General features: G+C 41.7%; 1 protein-coding gene across 10 annotated transcripts in view; it reads right to left on the bottom strand.

The window, feature by feature from the left end:
• Positions 1 to 26,066, bottom strand: part of RAD51B (RAD51 paralog B) — a 479,852-nt gene that overhangs the window by 165,216 nt on the left and 288,570 nt on the right. For 9 of the 10 annotated variants that reach the window (XM_064460055.1, XM_064460053.1, XM_064460054.1 and 6 more), the window contains one exon: positions 715 to 833. In XM_064460055.1, the coding sequence (XP_064316125.1) occupies positions 715 to 833 (119 nt within the window). Of the gene's footprint in view, positions 1 to 679; positions 834 to 26,066 lie in introns of those variants that run through there. The other variant, XM_064460060.1, reaches the window with a different exon arrangement.

Here is a 26,066-nt window from a genome sequence, read left to right on the forward strand (position 1 = left end):
CAAAAAAAAAGGGTTGTTCCCACAACCAAACCCCAAATGTCTTGCCTCCTACTTTTTCACAGTTTTTTTATTAAGAGGTAAGATTGCAGTCAAAAATGCTACTACATTTCACTCAAAAGCATGAAGTCTCTTAGTGAAAGGGGTAAGCATTCTCCTTTTTGCAGGTATACTTCTGGAAAATCGGTACCATACTTACTGCTCAAAGTTAAGCTTGCTGGTGCAGGCAGCAAGCCTCCACTTGCAAACAGTAGCTGCAAAAGATAGTGTGCTCCCTCTCCTAACAGTCACAGCCAAAATTTGGCACAAAGAGTGGAAAGGGTGACAGCAAAACAAACATGGCAGAGAAAGGACTAGCCTCCTACTCCTGCCCCAGAAATCCCTGCCCAGGAAAGCACTTTAAGGATTACCCCTCGTCTCCACAACATGAAATGTACTAAAAGCTCAAGGAACTTGCACACCCGTGCCAACAGGCCAACGCTAGGCCCTGTGACTCACATAAGCCCCTCCTAACATAGGGAGACACTGGAAAAATGGCCATCCCTGAAAAGCAAAGGACACTGACTGCCCCCCACCCCAAATAAGCAGTTGGCTGTAGAGTGCCAGGTTCTCAACACAGGCTGCATAACCAGAGGGGCTGGAGGACACAGTTAGCCCATCTGATCAAGCACTGCTGGTGTACCTTTATTTAAATTCTCTTTGTTGTTAAGTTCTCACCTGTCTTGTTGGCAAGTTGTGATATTGTAGTATGAGCCTGGTGTTGACACTGTGGCTCCATGTGTTGCCAAGGGCTGCTGTCACACAACTAGATTCCCTCTTCCCACTTCCAGAAGCTCCTGAGGATAAATATGAAAGAAACTGCATCAGGGCTGCGCCAAAGAAATGGGTTCAGCATGGAAACTCTAATCAGTCATCTCAGGTCATTCCCCAAGCTAGGTAATCACAAGTGGTACTTAATAGGTGGCACTATTGCATAAATGTCCTACCTTTCTGATTTATTTATACAACTGCAGTGTGAGTTCTCCAACTTGCCCTCTGATACCTAGACAAAGTGGCAAGAATTAAGGATACGTTGCAAAGTAATACCTACCTTCCTGGAGAGACTGGCACATTTTCTAAATATCTGGAGGCGCATCGTGCATGGGGGACACTTGCCTTTCTTCTTTAGACATACCGTCACCAAGCAAACCAACCTTCGTGAGCACAGAGGAGAGGGAAGCAGGCCAGCAGAGTGGACCGTACAATGACATAACAAAAAGGGAAACTAAAGGAAGAGAACTTGGTGCCACAACACACCAATCTAAAAATCAGAATGCTGCTTCCTGCCATCAGGCATCCCACACATTTTCTAAGATTTGCAAAGAAGGGAGCCCCTGAGCTGTAAATACCATTCTGGTGTCTCTGAAATCATATGAACTTTATGAAACCCTGAAGGAAAATGCACTTTGCTGCAATCAGCAATGACAACATAAAGAAGTGTTTCCAGTAATGCCACATGACACTGCATCTGAGCTTTTTCGTATTGAAACCAGAGACATCTATACATACACACATATACACATGCAGGCAGGTAGGTGCCCAAGACCTTCATCTTTGCTTACCACAAGTTCTGTGTAAGACGAACAGATAGACGGGTGACTTGTTTGTACTTCAAATCACAGTTCAAGAACAGAGCAAGCCAGACAAACCAAAAAAATTCAGCAAAAAAATCCCAATTGTTATGTGGGTATAAATGATCACGTGCAAGCTGAAAACTGAACTGAGGCAGACAGTCCATACTGTTATAAAGCTATGAGTGTTGACCTGAAGCTGAATGAGAGAAAGTTAGATTTATAGACAGGGAACTTCCTATAATCTATCAGACAACAAACTAAATTACTTCCCCAGGACAGTCATGAAATCCTTGTCAACTAAGTCAGTTAAAGATAGGCCAGACACTTACTCTGCAACACAAAATTCAGAGCGGCCTTATGTTTCCGTCAAAATTATCAGTAATGCAACAGTTAATGTTGAAACTTAAATTATAAGTACTAGGTTTTGGAAACAATACTGTACTAAGATGACAAAGTCATCTCATGGCCCAGCAGAGCTTCTGGAAGATTCCCAGCTAAAACCATGACAACCCTTCATTGCTTTTAGATTTGCAAGGTTGTGGGTTTTGTTACTTTTCTCCCCAACTATTCAGAGCAGAAACATAAATTCTTCATTCACTAAAGCTTTTATTTTGGAAAAATACCCAGTAAAGGGTAAGACCAGAAGTGTTGGTATGCAGTAATAATCATTATTTCTTTTACTGCCAGTAGTTTGCAAGCAACGAGGACACTGTATTAGGCAGCATTAGGCAGAGGAGAGGAGCAGGCTGGAGAGAAGGGCCTGGAATGATTGTAGGGCACTACAGGTCTCAGCTGAAAACCTCAAACCTCTCCCACAAGTAACACAAGGTTCAGTTAGCATCAACTGGATTTGGATTAGGTCTTTTGGATTTGAATTAGGTCTGTTTAAGGTCTACAATAGAAATGAGCGAAGAACCTGGTTCAAGGCAATAGTTTGACAAGAGTCTGGACTCTGCACTTGTCTGAATTACTTCCCACATCACTGGAACTCGCTGTGACACGCACAACATTCGCTTCTGCAGAACAACATCAGTTCTTGTCTGAAAACGGGCTACAGTTGTGCCATCCTACAAGGATGGCTGCTTTTCTTTCCTCAAAATAAAGGTGTTAATATCTTGATAAGCATCAAACTTCCACCTGAATAGCTCATCGCAGGAGCACCTAACTGGAAGTTTCAGTATTAGGAGCCCTATTCTGTTAATTAGTCTAACCCATCTTTATTAGGAAGGTGGATGTGCTGACAATAATGACTTCTCTTCATCTATGCTTTGGATTTAATTTGCCAGCTGGAAGAGAGAACAGGTTCAATGGTTAAAGCAGGGTGCTGGGAGGCCTGTATTCCATTCCCTTAAAATGACTTAAACTACATTACTTAATTAAGTTTATTAAGTTCTACAAACTTTTGTTTTTGTGCTAACACCGCAAGAGTAAAATGCCATTACTGTACAAACAGGCTAAGGGAGAATAAAAGACAGCGAAGAAGCTTTAAAGTTTTGCAATCCTCTTTTTGTCATGTGCAATAAGCTGCAAATTCCTCCTGTAGTCAAATTGTCCTTTCCCACCTGCTAGAAATGGGTAGGAATCACAAAATTCAAGTGAGGCAGCCAAGCGTGAGTTCTGGTGGGTGTAGGGGTGTTCCCCTCACAGCTGGTCTAATTGCACCCCTGCCTGCATCTGGAAGCCACTGCTCCGCACCACCGAGAAGCAATTCACCCACGGCTGCTTGGAGACCTCTGACTACAGACAAAAAGCCCAGACTTTCCAGAAGGAGCTACTGTCGGCACAGAACAGCCACGAAATTCACATCTAAACTTCCCTCAAATTATGTCTCTCTGCTATTAGCTAACAGAAGGAGCAACATCTTGCTGTTAAAACCCTAAGCTGGGCATTTAAGTGGTTAAAAGTCTGTAGCCTGCTGGTATTATGGAGATATCACTCCATAGCAATTCCTAATTCTGCATTCCTTCCAGGCCTAAAACCTGTCCCAGAGTGAACAGAAGTGCTAGAGGTGTAAGGCTTGGGGCAGAACAAGTAGCTAATTGCTGTCACTTATTTTATTTTATTATACAGGAGAAAGCCTACTGTACCATACTGTGTCAGCCCCTGTCTGAAGAGGGCTGTTTTGTGTGACCCACTTTCAGGCAAATCCTCTTCTGTGAAGTTATTCAAATTTATGACTCTGGTGCAAAGTGGTTAGTAAGCCTGGAGCAAATTTACAGCAAAGACTTTTTACAGGGTGGAAAGGAATGCCTCACAGGAAAGGTTTCCATTTTTTGCAGGAATCCTCCTGCAAGCTGATGCATTAGGCAGACTGAGAGGCAAACCAACAAGAAGTGAAGTAAACCGAGTGAGAAGCACTGCCAGCTTTGCTAAGAAGTTCAAGGGCAGCGACAGCATGTGCTTCATTCCTTCTTGCTCTAAACACAAAAAGATAGTAAATGTCTGAGAGGAAGGAAAGGGGATATGTTAGAAAACAGATTTATATTCAAACATGGCCTTAAAAAAACCTCAGACTGATCTGTTCTGTTATTTCAACCACTAGTTAGTCATTAATGAACGGGACAAAGGAAGTGGATAAATAATACTCTTCAAAAAGAGAGTAATACTTTTCAGCATGCCTTACCTTGTTCTTCCAAACTCTGACATTTTCACACTTTCATATGGGAGTATCAGACCAACCTTGGCCAAGAAAAAAGCAGGCTCATAAGTGACTTTGATCTCTGTTCAGAGGTCCCTAAACCGTCTGATCTGCACCACCTCAGAGTGGTATGGAGCAACAGCTCCCAGCTGGGGCATGAAGGTGTTTATCCGTGCTGTGGGGTGGACGTTCCACAGAGCCAGCGATGCGCCACCACTTGACAGGCAGCAGTTCCCATCTCTCCAGCCTGCTTAAAGCACAGCTCTCACTCCAGTCACTGCTGGCGTGATGCTTTTTGCTCAGGACACGGGTGATACAGGGAGCAGAGGGACTATGATATGAAAAAACCAGATCTCACAGACAGATGTGTGAAAGGTGGCAGATCTCAGTTTATGGATGCAGTAGGTGGGAAAAGGGAGTGGGTGGCCAGAAGCACAGAGATGGGATCCTAGCATGGGGAAGTGAAGGTGCATGCTAAAAAGGTAGGAGAAGACCTTTGAACAACCCTCTGCTTTATATATATTCAGATCCAGCTCAAGTAAAACGAAGTGGTGATTTCAATTCCTGTAAACAGTCCTCCCTGCCTCACAAAAAAAGAACTAGCATTACACTGATCTTCAAAGGGCACGTCAGCAGACAGGCCAAGGACTGCATGAGGAACCTGTTCTACAGTCTCCTGTGAAACTGAGCTCTTCAGGGCACCAGTGGAGACACCAGCAGAGACTGCATCTGTTCTGGATCGCAAGCATAAAGGAGGAACTGGCTGCTTCACTCTCACTGAACAGCTGTCACAGTGAAAATAAAGCTTCTTGTGGTCTGAGTCAAATGCAAAGTAAATGCCTCTCCACAATCGGGGGAAAAACAAACCACAGAAGAAAGGGTGATTCTTCAGCTTAGGCCTGCAGTGCTGCTTCCAAGCAGAGGATGAGGCTCACACCAGGCCCCACTGCACTGGGAGGAGCTGTTGGTGGAACTGGGCAACAACAGTTGGCCCTACTTATACACAAGGGCTACAAGCATTTTGTTTGTTTCCCCCCATCAATGCAATTAGAACAAGCCTTCTGTAAGTACTTTCCTAACCACTAAGATGAATGCCACCTATAGGCAGGATGAGGAAAGTGGGTTTATTCCATCTTCCGTTTTTCACTGGGGGGAACAGTAGGATTAAAGCTATTCAGCTCAATACTGGGTTTGAGATTATTCTATTATGTCCAACCAGAAAATTATAAGTACAGACATGGTCTCAAAGATCTTCTCGTTCTCTGCATATAAAGAGGTACCATTTTATAGACTCATGTAACCAAGTCACAGTAGTTGCAAATATGGGTTGAAGGGGATTTAATTATAAAGGAACTTCAGTTTCATTAGTGTTCCATCCTACAAAAATTAGGATAACTATACCAGTGCCTTGAATCAACTAAAATAGAATTCTTAAAACAACATTTTAAAATGCAAGGACTCCTTGCAGGCAGAATATGATTATACACTTGATAAAAAAAAACAAAGCTGTTCCTTGTTGGTATAACTGCAGAGAGCAATTAATTCCACCCTTTCCACATTCTCATATAGATTTTTGTCTTTCCAGATGAAAGAGTCATTGCCTGGCAGGTTCATCCCCACCACTGGGCCCCTTTGCAATCTCTATCAATTTCATAATTCAAAAATCTTTTCTCATCAAATGCAAAAAAGGGATCGATGCACAGTATGACAGTGAGATCACAAAATAAAGAAGCAACCAGTCCCCAAATCTTTCAAACCTTAACATCGAATCATCTTGATAAAAGCCTGATTTATTAAAAAGGAGGAAAAAACTCTCCAAAAGTACAGAGAAAATATTTATGAAGAACTAAACTACTAAGCTCAACAGAAACAGCACACCATGCAATAAGAATGAAAGTACCTTCCCTCTTGCTCAGGCTGTACAGCTTTCCGGTTCACTGGCAGAGCTCATAAAGATCACTGCTCTTCACCTACATTGCATTTAGTCTGTATTTTTGGTGTAGATCTATAGCAATGACACCAGAAGGGAGAGAGGAGAAAGAAAAAAAAAAAAGAAAAAAAAGAAAAAACCCTCAACCCCCATCTATTATTCCATCTTCACCTACTCAGAAAGTATAAAAATATCCAACGTTGGAAAAACCCATCACACAGTAAAAAAAACAACCCACAGGACAAACTCATCTGTGAAGTAACTAACAAGAGTGCCCTCCAAACTCCCACGTGCTCACTTCTGCCATTTTCAGCCCTTCTCCACAGCTTTTTCTTTAGGCAAAAGGTGACTCTGATTCTCTTACCCTACAGTGGTGACCTTCTCATTCTCTGCACTGGTCAGCCAAGGTGTGTCCCAGAGTCTTCCTGCCATATACTCTACCTTCACGAAACTAACAGAAAATGAGTGAGGATGAAAAAAACCGAGTCTTTTACACTAAAGCCACGGCCCCAGCAGTAGACAACTAGTTAGACCGCCATTTGATATCACCCACTTGAGACAAAGCACAGACCAAAACGCATATATACGTACACCTAGGTAATCACCAGACAGAAATTACTGATTTGTACAAACAGACACTAAAGCAAACACTGCTCCCCGTTCCAACTGTACAGATCTGTTTCAGTTAATGGGTTATGCAGGCATATCAACAGCAGCGTCTGGTTCATCTTCAGAGAAAAATCAAAACTTACTTCCTAGAGCACAATATTGCATTTATACAGCCTTTTATTATTTAGGATATGGCATGAAAACCAGTTGCTGCTCTAAGAAATCAAGCTTGGCCACAAAACCAGCCATGTAAAAATTCTAACTTTTAATATGCTTATTCTCTTCCTTTTATTAAGAAAGGGAATCTGGCAATTTTACTCCCCGAAACCACCTAGTTCTAAATCTGTGCAAAGCGCGCGCACACACACACCCCCCCCCCCCCGATTATTCCAGCTTACTTCAAGTTTTAATTAAAAACAAGTAAAAATATTTTACCTGGAAGCTGGAATTGTTTAGTAATCAATGATGTGTAATTTAGTCATGTCCCCTCCCTTTTTTAAAATAGTACAGTCATTAAAATACACTTAGCAAATGAAGCAATTAAGTGCAAACCCCTACTAATCACCAGTGAAAAAAAAGTTTCAATGGAAATTTTTTTTACCCCCCCCCCAGTTTGTAGCTATGCTACTGCTGCAGCACTGAAATGCCTACTAGAGATTACTCTGAAAAGACTGTTCTGATTCAATCGTCATCATCAAAAGACCAAAACCTGCCACTTACAGACTCCAGCTGCAATGTTCTGATGGAGAGACAGCAGTGAATGTGACAGAAAGGGAACGAGCTCACTTCTCAATTTGGACAACATGGTTTATTTATCTCATATGCCCCAAAGAGGTGAGTTTTCACACTTTTTTGTTTATCATAATATTTATGTGTATGTGTACACATTCTGGGTGCTTTTTACAGTGTTAATCTGATATTAGATCAAGAATAAGTAATTTCTGTTGACTTTGTTTCCGCCATTTATTATTTCTCTTGTGACAGCTCCTAGGACTCTCATCTGCGATATGTAAACCACTATACAAACAGAGAACAAAAAGATAGTTCCTGACCTAAAGACCTTTTCATGAGAACTGCAGTTTAAGAGTCTCTTAGCTGCTGGTTATTATCCCCCAGGTACAAGGAATCTTCTCTAAGGGATGAGGGAAATATGTGACAGGCCAGCAAAACTAGATATAAATAAGGACTTCCAGTATCCTCATGACACTTTAGAAGCTTTTTCAAATAAGCAGCGTTAACCATTATTTTCCCCTAAAAAATCAGCTGGGACCTCTGTCCAGGTCAAGATGTAGGAAGGGTCCTCCAGAGAACTGGACCGATGCTGGTTTGTTTTTAATCCCACACCAGCACGCCCACTGCAGCCAGTGTGGTTTGCAACAGAGCACCTCACTCCCTGACACTGCTGAGTTTGTGTCAGTGCTGTTTTGAGTTGGGAGAGAGACAGACAGAGAGAGACGCTCTAGCACTGAGACTCCTGTCTGCTGACTTAAAAAAGGAACTGACATTAAGAAACAAGAAAATCCAGTTGGTCTGATTTCTCACCAGACCATCATCTACCAGCCATGACCAAAACGGTCAGGTCTCGGGAGATCCGTGGAGGTGGGAAGACAGCTGGTGGTCTACAGCACCTGAAACAGGGACCAAACCAGGGAATCAGGGAGCTGAAACCCTTGGGAACAGATACTCTCTTTTTACGGGTGTAAACCTTCCGCCTCTGTGGCCCAACAACATACCACGAAGTGATGAACTTCAGGCACACTATCATTGCTGCATTGCTACTGTGAATGATCAAATGAGTAGCACTTTGGTGGGAGGGATGGTAAAAACCAAGTAGAAGACAGCAATTAACTGCTTTCTGTAACCAAGAATAAATTATTTACCCTTCAGCTAAACCTCCTTCCCTATCTAACGACATTTTTTGAGAAATACCCTCTTTTTTTTAAATCTAGAATTGGAAAAAAAAAACCCAAAACCAAACAACCCAGATCTGGAATTCTGCCTGCCTGCACTTATAAAGGATGCATACGTTGAAAAACAAAGCTTGTCCAATCATGGCATCTGGCAATGCTAGGGCCCTGTGAACCAGAAAGTGCTTTTAATTATCACCTCACCAATCATGCTACAAGTTACTGCTGTATTTTTTTGGTTAAGTTCCCTCAGGGAATTAAACCGATCATGATATTAATCAGAAGGCATGTAGGAGGGAGGGGGCAGAATGCTAGAATTACACGTGTGTAGGTTCCTTCAGGCTTGAATAAAGAACTAAAATTTAGAATCCTGCTGTCAGAGCAACTGAAGACTTGCATGCTGCAAGCCTCGGCCCTCTGACCTACACAGCCAAGGCATTATCGTATCTGATTTTCCCAGGATGGTTAATCTCAGCTGCTAAACTTCATCAGTCTCTGCTAGTGTTTACCCATCATCTGGATTTGCCACTTCCGAACTTTCCAGGCTAGAAGCAAATGAGCCAGCTGTCACACTCCTTCCTGACATGGACAAAAAAAAAAAAAAACCCCAACGTAACAGTCTGAAGTCTGGAAGCCTAAATGGCTAAATCCCAGAAAGGCAGAACAAAAAGTAATACATCTGGGGGGAGGAGAGGTAGATGTAGCTCTGAAACTGCAGCGAATTTCAGAATGCAGCTCACAGCAGCACAGTCACATTAGGATGCTGTGGTCCAAGACACAGACTGTATTCCCATAGTCTACATTTTTGTCCATAAAATATGTTCTGGTAAAGAAACAATGTCTTGGCAGCTTAGCTCTCGTACCCGCAAAACTGACACAGTGCAGGCAAAAGCAGCAGTAGTCCAGGCAAGGTAGGAGACAGTCGGCAAATGAACCTTAAATTACATTTGAGAGTCAGGGCGCGGAGGGTGGTTGGGGTAGGAGGGAGAGAGTCAAGTTTGCTGCACATTGAGTTCTCCATCGAAGTGGCCAATAAAAGCACCAATTAGTGCTAACATACCCAGGGTGTTTCTGACATGGCTGTCCATTTCCCGGGGAGCAGGCTGATGGTATGCCTACATGGCAGATGGAAAAGGACAGGAGGTGTGTGCAAGCTAGTTTTAAATGAGCGCTAAGGTCTGCCTTGGTAAATATATTCTGCTAGGAAGCCAGAGAGAGCTTCATGCTGCTACAGCCAGAACACTGCCAGCACCTGAGTTTGCTCAATTAACACTAGTCCTGACATTCAGCCTACACCACTGTGGACCTTTCTCAATATATTCAACATAAAAAACCTTGAGCAAATAACAATTTCTGATCACAGCCTAGTTCTATGGATTTGAACTAGTGAATTAAGTTGTCTGTCCTTTTCACTCCTGAGCACAGGAGTATTTCAGTAGTGGTCCTCTTTTGGAATAATTTTCAAATTTAGTGAGTGACAGTTTTTTGATAGAGAGGGTAGAAACATGCAATAACTAAGATTCCAGGGTGGGGCTGTTAACCACAAAGACTATGTTTAACAATCACTGTTAAACTGTACTTCAAGTTGAGATTTTTTTTTGTATGCAAACTGAGCAAACTGCTTTACTTTGCATGATGACCATCATAATTTCTTTGAAAATTTAGCCTTCAGTCTTCTTAACGCTGGTCCCACAGATTACAGTTACAACAATTCCCTATAGGTGTAAATAAAACCAACAATCTTAGAGCTGTAAAGCTTGGATCATGAGCCAGAGTTATCAAAACTGAAATTCCAGGGCAAAACAATTCTCTTTCAGCCTGCAACATGGAAACAGAGGTCAGCCAAACATTTGGGGGCTAGAGATGACTGTGAATTACAGCTGTTCACATCTGGAGTTCAGATTTGGCCAAACTCTTAATACTATCCATCACAAAAACTGAACTGAAAGAATGTTTTGGTTGTATGATTAGGAATATAAAAGTTAGGAAACATTAAATGTAAAAAATGCTATGTGCGACTTTAACTCTGCCTACCAAATGCAGAACAAGGGACTCCGTTATTTCTCACAACGAGTATCATCAGGCTTGACCGTGGCATTTCTTAACTGGTGACTATTTAACTACAAGTCTGCATCTGCCAATATAGGTTTCACTGGCTGCATCTACTCGTCAGCGCAGAGGGGCCCGTGACACAAACTGAGGGCTGTGACGGTGGCCCATCCACTTCTCTTTTGGGCTGGCCTGGTGAACCCTGACCATACCCCTTGCAGATGCATCTGCGTGCTTGGAGTACCTGCATGACAGATGTTAATTGGGCATTCTCACATTTTTTTTTTTATTGCACAGCCAATATACCCATGTATATGACTCCAATACACACACGTGTATAAGACGTCTTCCCTCTCACTATAAGCTGAATAACAAACCATTTTAGTACATGCGGAGACCACAGTGGCTCACTGTTCAGAGCATGTTTGTTTATGTACTTAGACACACATACACGCAGAGGCAGTATATAACATGGAGGATATTAAAATGACCGAGGATTACAGGGGTCTGGCTTTACTCCCTGACTGACACAGAGTTTCCAGGAGGTTCTCAGCAAGTCAGTCCCCCTCTTCACAGCACAGTCCCCCATCCTTGAGTGGAGGAGGTATATGCTTTTTTTTTTTTTTTTCATCTCATTCTCGGAAAGGAATGACTCACTTTATCTCAAACTAAGCAAATTAAATTTTGGACAACAACCAAAACTGGAAAACTTCATCCCAATAAGCTTTTCTGACTGAAGAGAGAGGATTAGAAGGGAAACAGTTACACAGCCTTAAATATAGGAGGTTCCTTCCATTCCTGGTATAATGCAAAATATTCCAAGATGTGCCAGCTTTTCACTATAGTCTGCATCAGGCAGCGACAGGACACCAAAGTGCTCCGTAGAAAGTAATGCATAAATCCCAAATGATCTTTTGACTCTTCTCTCATGAGATGTATTACATTTTTAAAGTAAGTGAAATACAAAAATTGCAAAATATCACTTTTAATCCTTGGACTACAAAATGGTTGAATCCTCTAGAGGCCAGTCGGGGCCAGAAACAACTTTTTTTCCCTTTTTCCCAGATTTGGTGGGGCAAGGAGGAGGGCAAGGGGAAAGGGAGAGAGCAAAGAGTGGTTGGTTTCAAATAGCAACATTGTCCAAAAGGGTGAAAGGGAACAGATGGCCGTGGAAAATGCAGCCTCAAAGCCTTAAAGAAAAGGGCTATTTTGACAGATCTTGCTGTTTCCTATTCAAGCATGAACACTCTGGCACGGAGAGTTAAGGCGATACAAGGAACAACCTCTGTTCCCAGCAACTGACTATGGGCAACTGGCCTCTGAAGCTCTCTGAGAAAAACAACATGAGACAGACAGACAAACAGATATGGCAGCAAGCCCAGATCTCAGCCACCGGGGGGGGGAGGGGGGGAGATGGGGGGAGGGGGGGACGGGAAGGGAAGAGAAGAAAAAAAAAAAACCAGAAAGGCTAGAAACAGCTGCCTTTTCCTGGCTCCAGCGCAGAGCATTAGAAAGACCTTGTCCAGCCTTTCTCATCTTCCTTTTCAGTGAAACTTCTTCAAGGGGTCACCCTCAAGCTGTTGGTCTTTGCCCTAAGGGGAGGTGAAAGAGAGGACAGAGCAGAGCTCGTCTGGCTCAATGAAATCTGCTTCCTTTAATCACAAAGACCTCCCTCCAGCTAACGAAGAAGAACTCTAAATGTAAAAAAGCATAATTAATGCTGGATTTTTGCATGCAAAAAGGTTGAGAAATTTTAAGTTGTGGCTCCCACAGTACGTGTAATTTGTTTGCATAGTATACAGCAGCGAGCCATTATATCCGAGGGCAGGGAGAATTGCACTCGCTGTGGGAAACAGTGCTCCTGTGTGTCCTGACTTCTTCTATCTTTCCTAATCAAGAGAGTGTACCAACAACCGTTTCATTCACCGACTCTGGGCATGTCCTAGCAGATAGAGACTTCAGGTTTGAATGGCAGCTTCACGTCCATACCCAAAATTTAGAAAGAGACCAAAGCCATTAAGCATAACCAGACTTCACTGTTTCCAGCATCCATAGAGCGAGGGATGAATCTGAATATGTGAATTTCTTTCTGAATTACGCACTGTTTTCATTTCTTAGGGCAGAGCCTGATATACTGTTTCCAGCCTACGCTTGCCCATGGGCAGAAGCGCTGAGCGACCACACCTTCCCTTTGCACTGTAACCTGGACCAGAGCAATGGCAGTGTCACACACCAACTGGAGGGAGGAAAAGAAGGGGCAACTGGTGTAAACATTAACTATCTCCACAATTCTTCCCCGAGGCGGGGAAGTAGCTATCATCCCAATTTTAATATCCTCCTTTTTAAAAATCATTGAAGGAAAGAGATAATAAAGAATTGTGGGTGTTCACATGCCAGAACTCCAAATGAAGAAATGCAAACGCTACATACTGATCCTATCTGCGCCTTTGTTCCCTCATCTGTGAAGCAGCATTTGTTAACTTTAGTCAATCAATAGTAAATGCATAGAAAAAACAGACAACAGCAACAAATCCGCTGGAAATCCTCAGGCTCTAATGAATCCAAATTATTATCAAAACCTTGGGTTTCTACAATGTGTAAATTGTTTGGGGGTTCCCCCCCCCCAAGGACAGCCAATATAGTCATTACTAGCTGTAATTGTTAATTTGTAACTAAATAGATAGGATCTGACTAGTAGAAGTAGTCAAACAATAAATAAAATACCTTATTTAGGCTAAATCAGATAAAAACCATTTCTTTTCTTCTTAACCATGTGCTTCCTGAGACTGAGTAACTGCTCCAGGCTATACTTATTATTACAGGAATCTCAAATGTGGATTATTGGCTAAGTATTAATGAGCATTGAACTTGTTGATTCATCTTTCTTCTCTATGTTTCCTGGAGTTAGGTCAACCAGGTAGAGTTACCCCATAGTTTTCACTCTGCTTTACTTGCAGTGCACAACTCCTGTTCCCTGCCAGCATAACGAACGGTGCTCACAAACCCACTCTGTCTTTCACATTGCAGGACAGGTGGTCCCTCAGCATATTCCCACACATTCCAAATATTTTAAGTGTTCCACATCTGTTGTCTAAAACATTCTTAGTTCCCTGTAAGAACAGTAGGAGATGAAACCAAAAAGTTATATATAACATACTAACCGATCTTTTATGCCACACGAGCTCTCTGTCATTTCAATGAGATGATAAATTTCAAAAAAGAGCTCTACCTTCATTCGTTATAATATAGCTATTAAAAATTCTTGCGGAGAAGATAACTTGAGAATTAACATGACAGCTGTAACAGCCCAGATAATAAACTTGAGTGTGGGTGTGTCTTTTTTATTTTTTAACAGTGCCCGCTGATCTATGGGAAATTTTAAAAAGTAAGGAATGAATGTGATCTACACATTTTCTGACCATACAAACCACTCTATCTGAAAAAAACAACACACCCCAAAACAATCCAACCAAAAAAAAAGCATCAAAACAAACAAAAAATGCCAAATAAACCAACCACTTCCCCATGTACATATAAACAACCTGGGTGGAATTGTTAGAAGTGCTCAGTGTTGGCCTACAGCTGGTAAAGGAAACATTCAATGCTTTCAATTATTTTTTTTTCCCCAGTATAAGAAGGAACCTGATCAGGTGTGCTTTAAAAACATATGACTACAAGTAATTCTCAGTGATGAAACAGAGCCACTGGTCAAGATCTGAGACTAGGAAGTTAAATTGCATCTCAACTACTAAGCTACTGTTAGGAGGCAGAAAATGACTGCCCAGGCTGTAACTGGGATAGGTGGTAAGCATCCGCATTTCTGCTCTGCTGAAAGAGCTCTGAGATGGCAACAACTACCAGCAGCTGGGGATCTGGTTTGCATCTCAGTGCAGAAGCTGGCATGTCTCACTTTACCAGCACTGCAGCTCTACTGGGCACTGGCTTCTTATGGACTGTGGCAGGAGACTGTCCCCTGCTGCATGACCAGTGCCATTTCCAACAACACAAAGGCATTCCTTCGCATACTTTGCCAGCCTGAACACACTTCAGCTAGGAGAGCTGATGCCTTATCGTATGAGATGTTAGCAGTACAAACGTGATCTCCACAGCTATGCAATATAAACAAATGCTCTCTGGTGGTTTTTGTTGTTGTTGTTGGCTTGTTTTTTAAATGAAAAAGAAACCTTCTATTCTGAGAAGGTTCTATTCTATTCTCTAACAGAAATGTTATAGGAGATCTCGTATGTGACAGACACAAGACTATGCCTCAGGGAAAACGATGCCACTGTACGGTCGTGTTCAACATACAGCAAATGCCTTGGTACTTCCCATGGGGCCAGGACTGAAACTGAGGCATTTAAGCAAACTTGCCTCAATTGATTTTGGAAGACAACTACCTTTGCCCAGCCCTAAATCAATACTGACTGCAAGACACAGTATCTCATCAGTGCATAATGGCAACACGATGTTGGATATGAATGAGAATTAGACATCTTCACCAAAACCAGAACTGGATATACAGTAAGTGGAACTGACCCGTGGAAGAAGAGGATTTTAGCTTTCTTTTTAATAGTGCAAAACTTGGTCCCTCTCACCATAAACTCCAAGAAGCCTACAACATCCTGGTACCACAGTGAGAAGCGGAAAGACAAGAGAAAGCGGGACAGCTACGCTGAGGCACATCAGCGGGTGCCACAGATGGAGCCAGAGAGACAAGGATTGTGGGATTTTCACTGGACCTGCAAATCCTACTTTTCTAAAAACAATTCTGAAGCACACTTGTTAGCATTCTTACCTCTGCAAAGCAAGAGTCTGCCAAAGACTGAAAGATGACTGAGAAGTCAGAATAAAAACTACCTGCAATTACGTACAAAGATTCATTTTTGTTGTGGAAAGAATTTCAACTGCCAAGAGGATAATTTCAGCAGAAAATTCAGCATGTCCAAAGGAACTCATACAGCAGACTTCAATGAAGTTTCTGCTAACAATACCTTGTACTTGTCAATCTACTGTCTAAACTTTTAAACTATACTGAATACTTCTAAAGAAAAAAAAATCAAGTAAAGGTTGATATATTTTCACTGGTATTATAGGAGATAAAATACCTTTTTGGACCTTGTTCTCTCCAGAATCCAGAAAGGCCTGAACTATATTCCAGTACATCAGAGGATGACTTTACACAAACAGAAGAGCTTCAGAGGCATTCGCTAGCCCCTCAAACCGCCCTATTCTCTCTGCAGTCCATACAAAAACTTAATTCTGGGGATCTCTCTAGACTGTAAGTGCCTCAGGCAGTCTAACGAACACTTGGGCAGAAAGGACTTGTATGCAATTAAACGATTACTGTAAACCCAGGATACTCTCTAATGAAGAGCACAGTGCTTCACGGGCAAGCTCAGGCTGGCTTCAGAGCAAGGGAATTTGCTGGCACTGATAAATAATTTCTGATACCTGAGAGAGCAGCTGGGTTCCCTCACAAAGTTTTGGATGGTATCACCTTCTGCCTAAGGTTTTTTAGCTCTTCCTTGTTCAACCAGTTAAGTTTTCACTTCCACAGCAAACTCTGCTGAAAAGCCCAGTGGTGCAGAGGGCAGCAGCGGTTACTAAGCGAGGGACAGTCTTTCCTCAGAAAATTAGGTTTGATCCTGTTTCTTTGCACGATGCTGCCACAGTGATGTTATTTCATAAGAGATAAAAGAAAATATTTTTAAGTCACTGATGATCCCACAGCAACATCAAGAGCATTAAACTGGAATCTGAACAGTGGGGGGAGATAGAGAAGGAAGCAGGCAGGGTCTGCCTCAGATTTGCTCTGCAGTCCCGGCAATCTCCAAAACTTGCCAAAGAAACTATATGAGAAAATATCCAAGCTGTACAAATATATTTCAAAACATCACACACTGTCATTACTCAATCACACCTTGCAATGTAAGGTGCTTTTAAAACCTCGATTTCTGGAGTCAAGTGATTATGGAAAAACCCCATGGTTTCCTATGCAGCCTGTTCCCCTCTCCTGCACCCAGCATATAGCTATTTCTCTGTCATGGCAAGTAGGAAAGTGGCTTGAAAACAGTTGTGACTGCAACCCCAAAGTTTAGGAGTCAAGGGGCAAAAAAAAAGATTTCCCAAATATGTCTCTCTCAAAACTCACTTTTCTGAGCCTACTGTAGAAGGCCAATCCTAATATTCAAGTCTGGCAATATTGATGTAGTTATAGCAACCTCAGGTACTTGATCGGTCAAATTTATTTTGCCATTTCAATATGAAATATATGATATGAATACTGCATGAATCATCATTTGACTATAAGTAGTCATCTGAGGTTACTACATGTTTTGAATCTGTCTAGCTGCAGCACAACAGATACACAAACTCTTTTTATCTGCAATGAATTCCTCTAGATCTTCTGTTTTCTGTATGTTTCCGCTGAGACCAGGTAAGGCCACAGGTAACTGCAGCCAAAGCACTCCATGCTTGTGCCTTATTCCCCGTGCTAGAAACTTGCAGGACTTTAAAAACGTATTCTTGTATAAGTAAAACAATAAGCAGCTGTAAAAATAGCTGTGACATCAATTATCCAACATCCTCCAACTCTGGAATGAGCTGCCAACACTCCTACAATTTTTCATTTCTATATGGTTTCTCAAAACTGAAGGCAGACATCCAGAACTTTACTAAGTTCTTTCCTGACACTATCTCTGGAAATACAAATGGCATCTACAAATATTAAGGATAATTTCTCCCATTTTTTTAGCGTACAAGCAGATTATTCATATAAGATGGTTTGGTCTGAGGTCTACGGTACCTTTAACCAGGTAAAGGCTACTTTCTGAGCTCAGAGGTCCAGCTAATTTTCCACCACCTTGTAGTTCATCCTTCCAGTCTACTTCTTCCTAATTTCACTACAAGGACATTACAGCAGACCATGTCAAAAATATCTGCTAAATGGAAGATTAAACCACATCAGCTGCCCTGTCCACATCCACCAGGCCAGTCATCCCATCATACAAGACAATCACTGGTGAGGTGAAATTTGCCTTTGGTAAACCCAGGCTGGCTGTTTCCAATCACCTTCTTAACTCCACATGGAAACCTTAGATGAGATTGCCTATTCATTCCAAAAGAATTCTGTGATTTTGGTGTCTTACCACAGAATGAAAGAAAAAAACAAAACACCTATACTCCAGCTAAACTTAAATATCTGTTTTAAATGTTGACAGGTTTGAGAGATGCTTAACTAAATAATGTCAACTCCCTACTTTTCAAACACAAATTGGCAACATTTGCAACTAAAATTGCAAGCTGTAGACATAGGATTTTTTTCCTTTAAAATAAAAAGAAAATTCAACAGCTTGTTATGACTAAGTTTACTCCATAACTGAGAATATTATGAGGGTGTTTAGGATGACTGGGTAGATAAAGATCAGTGGATTCAACTGACTGCCCATACAGTCACAGGAGAAAACTGCATGCTTACTGTCCTTCAGCAATCCTCTTGACATATTAATGGATTTGCCATGGGAACTAACTGTATAACCTTATTCATCCCTTCCTCTGTGAATAGTGTACCTTAAAAAAAAATATTTGGGAAGCATAGCATGATTGAGAGTGATGATCAGGTGTGTGAATTTCTGCACTCTCATGTGCCAGAAGATTGGCTCTGCGTTGAGACACTAAGTACTTTTTATACATGGGTCCAGATGTTAAGCAGACAGCTCTAATGCAGGTTTCCTTCTGCTCATCCTGCCAAGGATTCTGTAGCCTCTGAACACACTCAGGAGCTGTGATGGGATTGAGTTTCCATGCTTAGGTCAGTTCCTGGCAGCGGCAGATGTGACAAATGATGTGACAAACTGCATATGATGTTTTGGTGAGGATTTAGACTTTTAGCTTTTACCTAATAATACGGTCTGCAATGCTCAGAATCTCCTACATTTCATGGAGGCCTCTCCTTTTAAAAAAGAACATGGAGAACAGATACACAGAAGCCCAAAGCTATAGCAATTATTTTGCATTTTCCAGCCCCACGTAAAAATCGGACAATGGAAGCAGTGAGCAATAAGGATTAAGTCTTCACACCATCACTCCGAATAACACAGAGGAGAATGGCTTTTCCTAGTAAAAGGAGAGTGCTCTCAGTCTAAAATGTTATCTTGAGGACTTCATGCCATCTAGAGTTTCAAAGGCATTCTTATTGCCCACTTCTGGTGACAGTGTCTACAGGGCAGCAGCAGGGGACCTTTGAGAGATACACTTTACTCAGGAGAGGAATGGACAGAAGTTACCATGTCCTGCCCCTAACAGAGCATGTTCCCCAATATGGATGTTATTGCCAGTGCTCCTCTAAAGTGAATCCTGGCATTGAAATCCCACCTCCACGAACATGGTGGTTCGCCCGTCCAGTTCTTTGCAGACTGAGAAAGACTTCGCTAAATTAATTCCACAACAGAAGCTCAGATGATCACACAGTTCTGAGCTGGAGGCACTGACTGCACATTCGCCTACAGTGTTTCTGTCCTAACTCCACCAAGACTTGTGCTTTCCACAGGTTAGGAATGCGTTTAGATTCCATTGCTGCTTAGCCTCCAAGAGCAGGCTCCACCTACGCTACTTTCACCATTTCTGCTGAGCTCAGATCCACACGAGACTGCGATACGTGCCTTTGCCGCTCTCTGCACAGCTGGCAGCAATGCAGTAGAGCTGGCGCCAAGCCACTGGATGCACAGAGCCCTGCAGCACTCCTCCCCGGCCGCGGAGCCTACTGACAGCTTCCCCGCTCGCTGCGCTGGCTCTCCAGTTCATTGTCCTTATTTTCAGGCAGGCCAGTATCCATAATCCAGTGTGTCTGAAACACCTTCTGAGGCCCTGTATGAAGACTCTGGTTAACAGCTCCACTCCAGAGGTAAGCTATATCCTCCTGCACTGAAGTTTGTCTGTGTAATTTCATCCTCCTTGACTTTGAGACTGTAAAATTAACCCCTGGACTTGTTTCACTGCCTTCTAGGCCAAATGCAAAAAACATTGCTTTGGACAGAAATACTTTTAAATGTAGATAGCCAGCAGCGTGTACATTTACAACAAAACCCCACCATCGGTAGACTCCACAGTCGTACAGTTGTTCTTTTGTGGAAAAAGGGAAGAAAGAGTAAGCTGCAAAAGACAAACACAACTGGAAGTTGGTCTGGTCACATAAAATCTTGAAAAACTGCAACTTGGGTTGGAAAGTAGCTGCATTCATGCAAATGAAAGATGGTGAAAAAGATCTGCAGAAAGTACTCTGTCACACCATCCTAACCTGGTAATAAATAGTGCTTTATGTCACATGAAAATAGTACTGTATGACCCATTAAAAAATAATACACTGTTTTAGTCTGTTACTTTCACCAGGGGAACGGCTACTTGGCTGATGATTATGCCAGTCGCAGCCTACAAGGACTGTTCCCTAGGTTGTGACATATCTCTACCCTTTTTATGCTAGTGTTGCCTTGGAACTTCTGAAGATTCAGCAACAGAAATAGAGATGACTTGCTAAGCTGCATATCCAGTCCTCTGAAGCATGTGACTGTTTTCCAGCATAACCTAATTGCCAGAAAGTAAAACAAGTTTAGTCATTGACCAGTGATGTCATTCTGGGCATTCCTGCTGCATATATGGGTTGAATGACCCATCCTCTCCAAAAAGCAGGACTGTGGCTTTGTTATCTGTCTTGGAATCAATGAAGCCAACTGACTTCTGCTTCTGTAAAGCAACAGCATGGGCAAATTCATTCTGCCTGATGTGAAGAAAGAGAAATACAGCGAGAAGACCACCTACCCACATAGCAAAAACAGGTAACTGCTGCTCTTCCACCTCCTCTGGAGCTACGTATCCTACCTTAGAATCACAGAATGGCAGGGGCTGGAAGGCACCTCTGGAGCTCACCCCGTCCCACCCCCTGCTTGAGCAGGCACCCCCAGAGCAGGGGCACAGGGCCGCGTCCAGGCGGGGGGTGAATGTCTCCAGGGAAGGGACCCCACAGCCTCTCTGGGCAGCCTGTGCCCCTGCTCTGGCACCCGCACAGGGAAGGGGTTTGTCCTCATGTTCAGGGGGAACTTCCCATGTTCCAGCTTGTGCCCGTGGCCCCTTGGCCTGTCACTGGGCACCACTGAAAAGAGTCTAGTCCCATCGTCCTGACACCCACCCTTCAGATGTTTATAGGTATTGATAAGATCCCCCCTCGTTCTTCTTAGGCATGAACTCTAGGATTTTATTACATTACACTTTGAAACAATTAAAATTTCTTCACACTTGGGTTAGGAGTATGTCAAACAAATAACTTGAGTGCTATGATGGAATACAATCCCTGGGGAATTCCACTTATGCTTCTCCAGCAGAACTTGTACCACGGTTCTGAGCCCTTAATTTTGAAAACAAATGAACGAGAACACTGATTAAAAAGTAGAACAATTATGATATTAACTTTGTTACCAAATAACAGCATGATTAAAGAAAAGATCAACCTGACATATAAAGAAAGGACTAAATATGGACTAAGTGTCTTAGTGAATGTGGCTAAACAGTTGATTTTCTCTTGCAAAATCAACTTCGAATTTTGCCCTTATATAAGCTCTCAGAAAACCTCTACACTGGTAGAAAATTTCTGTAACTTAAAGGCTCCGGGTGGCATAGGTGAACTGGATGTGGGATTCGGAGCTAACCCACAATAGAACAGAGCCATCTCACAGAAGCTTACATCCAATCTCAAACATGAAGCGTCAACAAAAAGTTGAAGGCCTGAATAATGTAGAAAGATTAACTTCCCCTGTAAAACAGGGTCTGGGGAAGTGAAAAGATAGATTTATCATATGCACGTTTTCAACGCAGGAGAAAAATACAAAAGCATATGTGGAATTGCTCTTTGAGGATGCTGTATGAAGAAATACAACTAACCTGCCACCAAGCCACAGGAGACCTGGGAAGCACATAGTGGCAGTGACACTGTGTTGAGTTTCTGGAATAAATAGACAGAAGAAAGCAAGCATTTTTTCCTATGGGCAGTGCCCATGAGCATTTCATAGATGCTGGATCTCAGGTAAGTGAAAGTTTAAGTAGTCTGGTTTGGCATTGTTCAGATATTAAATGAATGTTCTCTACGAATGAATATGGCATATTTCTTTGCCATACACTTTACATCTTCTATAATTGTAAATTAAACAACATTCTTCACTTAATTATCATGCTGTAAACATGATAGAAGAAAAATGTTTAGGAAGTGGTAGTTAGGGAAGTGCCTCCTGGATACTGTGGATCATCACAACATTCTATAACCTCCATTACTGTCAATGGGGGTGCACATGATAAGCATCTTGCATGTTAGTACCTACTTAGACAATCAAACCTTTCAGCCAGAAATAAGGAATATCCAAATATCTGGTACTTCCTGGATGCCAACGATTCTTCAAAGTCTTTTACGTTGGTTCTAAAGGATGTGCTTCAGCTCTCTTCGCCAAAGTAATCACTGGAAGAGGTTTATAATAACCAGAATGGACTGTTCTTACCCTAACTTTGAACATTTTTTTCCGTAAGGAAGACTAATCCTTAAAACAATTTGTAAAAAACATTGAGTGAAAATGAATCATATGAAATTAAATAACTGGTTCTGTCAATGAGTAATAGGAATTCCATCATTTACATTTTTGAACAATAAATATTCAGGTTTAAATTTTGACCTTGCTAGTATCATCAACATAGGCAAAATAAAACTCATACTATGTGGTCAGCTCAAAAATGAGGCCACGTAACTATTTCACCATGCACTTCCTAACTCAGTCAACAATATCAAGCTACTTTGGAAACACAGCAGAATTTGTTAAGAGGTCAAGAAATTCACCTTTCCAACTTAGTTAAACTCAATTTGTTGTTAAAGCAACAGCTCATGCACCAAAAGCCAGAAGACAAAAGCACTCTTCTTGTACTTGCTCACTTTATAGAAGTGGGGTATTTGGATTCAAAGCTTTGCTGCTCACTGCAGACTTGTATTACAGCTCTCTAATTTCCACCTGCAGGTGGGTACATGTGCCCAGCTGTTCCCGCAGGCAGCAGGACTTCTAGGGACATCTTTGGTGGCAGATTTGGGCTTACCCACTTAAACTGTTTTACATCTGCAGTGTCCAGCCATTTCTGGTGAACAGAAGCATCTCACCAGCTTGCAGCCATGGCTAACCTACAGTCATACACACTGAATGAAATTAACAGCTTGTATACTCTATACTCGAACACTGGCTATGCTGGTAATATTTCCCAACCAAAGGGAGTAACAAAAAACAAAACACAACAAAACAAACAACAACAAAAAACCCCCACAACCAAAAAAACCCACCCAACCAAAAAAAAAAAAAAAAAACCAACCAAAAAACCAAATCGGATTTTTAAAATAAATAAATAAAACTTCTAAAGACTAAGTGTTTTGGGAAAACACGTACATGCCAGTAAATCTGAGACACAGGCCACACTGCTACCTGCCAAGCAGATTTCCTGCAGAACCCTGCTGCTTTCCAGCCCACCCTTTGGCAGCCTGCCCAAAGGACAGCTTTGGACTGAGGACCCAGGACTTCCAAGGGAACAGTTTAGGAGACATAAGAATGGGGGAGGGTATCCACATTCACAGTTTTTCAAACAATATGTTGCAACTTGTAGCAGACACTTAAATTTTTGTCTTCCTATTCCAATTAGAAAGATTTTCTGAAAACTCAGGAATTATTGTACAACAGAAGTGTCATTTACCAGCCACTCCTATTACGAAGAACCACAGGCTTAATCCTTTACTGGAAAGCCGATCAACTGCCTCTCAATTACGCTTCCCTTTTCTCCCGTCTATGAAATTTTCATTCTCACCTGGAGCTGGAGTCGTTCTGTAACTTTTAGTTTGGGAAACTATCACAGAACTGTCTTCCAGGTCACCCGACCAGTCTCCCTACTCTAACATCTGACCACTGTTGGCTAGGACAGTGCACAAAGGCCTTTAATACTACAACCAAATGACTTTCAAGAAGAAAGAGGCAATTTGCAAGACAGATTTACATAATCAAACCTCTGACAGAAGTTGGACAACAGCAGTGTTGGATCTCTGACAAATGTATCAACACTCACCTTCGTGTATGTACAGACACAACATACTTCTAGAGTACCTTAGAAAGAACTGGTACCTACTAATATTCTCACGGTACTTGACCCTAAACGTGGACATATTTTGTGTATGCAATATATGCACAGCTATGGCTCAAAGTTGCCATTCAAAGGTTATGGTGGCAAAGATAACATAACGCTTAGGAAGAGCTGCCCAAATTCTGTAGGGATACTAACAAACTTTATCACATCTAGAACTTTTCCTGGGATCTCACAAGGCAAGGTTAATATAATCTTTATTTTAAAGGCAATCATTGCCAAACAAAAATAGATTACTTGACCTATGCTAAAAAAAGGCTGGGCTTCCATACTCAGGTTTTTTCATTTAGCCAATGCATGTTATATCCTATCTCTTGTGAGAAGTGCCACAGGAATTTCAATGAGTTCAGATGGTGAAAATAACAGACTTGTGCTTCATGTGAAAGACAGCATTTCAACAAAAACAGTGCCTTTATGTCACTCCCAGCGACTGCCTCAATGCTAACCGAGCAGGGAATAAGATGCTTACTGAACAACCAATGCTATTCTGTGCCCAACAGAAGTTTATCACGCTGGTTTCAGCCCAATCCTACTCTATTTACAAGATATGGCAGGATTAGAGCCAGAGGCACCACAGTCGTTTGTCAGTTAACACAGCTAACTACAGCAAGAACATACTAATGAAAAACTGAAATTAGTCATTCTCCATTGGGTTCTCTAGATTTTCTCTTCAGATGCTGTGACATATATAAACAATAACCGTTGCAACTTTGATGAAATTACAGAAGTTACGGAAATAGTTTTCAAACAAAAGTAATACATTTAATTGTGTTAGTATGGTATCCAAAGGCATTACTGTGGGGTTAAACCTCCAATAATATAACTTATTTTGCTTTGAGTTTATAAGTGCATAGTCGCTGTTAGACTCTTGTTTGCAGAATGGAGACTGGTATGAAAGCCATGGTCAGTGCTCATCAGCACCTCGTACATCCTAGTGTAAAGGTATGGCGCAACTTGTATCAGGACATTGCCATTAGTTCAACCTACAACAACTTTCGTCTTCCCCTTGAAGCGTTTAGCAATAGTGCTGAGTTTGGTTAACACAGCTGTATGGTATTTTCTCAGTTCAAAAAGAGAGGGAAGAGTAAATAAGGTACTGTAATGAACTTTGCCACACCACAAACGTGTTGTCTTATCCAAAGTAAAGTACGTGTAGCACATGAATCAACTGGGAATGTAATGTTAGAGACTAAGGCATGTATGGCTGCAAAAGGGCAGAATTGTTCTTATTCTAGCCATTACGCTGTCTGATTTTTTTCTTCCTTAGATAAAAAATATCCATGGAAAGAAGAAAGGAACCAAATAGCCAGTGCTTCTAGCAGAACCCAAGCACTGTTGTTTCATTGTCCACAACCGCAAGCACGCCACCTTCAGGAACAAGCAAGGAGAAATAGGAGTTCATTTACTGCACAGAATCCTACAGTGAGATATACACAAAAACTTAACTCATTCTCGTGTAAAAATTAGTGTTTTCGGGCCAAAGACAGCAACATATCAAACTCAGAACACATAAGTAGTTAATGTTAGTATTTATATCCATGTGGATAATGACTTCAGAATGGAAGAATCCAGTTCCTTTCCATCCTAAATTTGGTGTCAGCTACAACACCAAATACATAAATGAGATACATCAGTGGAAAATATCTAATCTTGTCTTCTTCCACAACATAGCACTGGTATTCACATGTGTTTTTGAATCTTAATGATTATTTTCTAAAAACAGCCAGCTAGTAACTATGATTCACTGGAACTGTATTAATGCTATAGTTACGATTCTTTTTCAAATCAATTTATTTCACAGCTCCACCTTTAATGTCATCTGTAAGCAGATAAATATATCAGATTTTATGTATTCTGACTCAAAGTTTATTTGAAAACAAGAATGATTAACATAAAGCAAAACGGACCATATCTGCTATAAGAGTTCATGCGTAATGATCCTTCATACGCTCTCTATAGCACACAGTCCACCTCCTTTGATTGCTGTACCTTGAGGCTGGAATGCAATACCTGCTCAGCAGCTCCCCAGCTGTACTGTTTAGCAGCTTGGGGTAAGAAGTGAATCACTGTACTCAACAACTCATACCTACCCAGCAGAAAAAACCAGAATATATGTATGC

Source organism: Phalacrocorax carbo, chromosome 9 (genome assembly GCF_963921805.1).
Source record: "Phalacrocorax carbo chromosome 9, bPhaCar2.1, whole genome shotgun sequence".
NCBI lineage: Eukaryota > Metazoa > Chordata > Aves > Suliformes > Phalacrocoracidae > Phalacrocorax > Phalacrocorax carbo.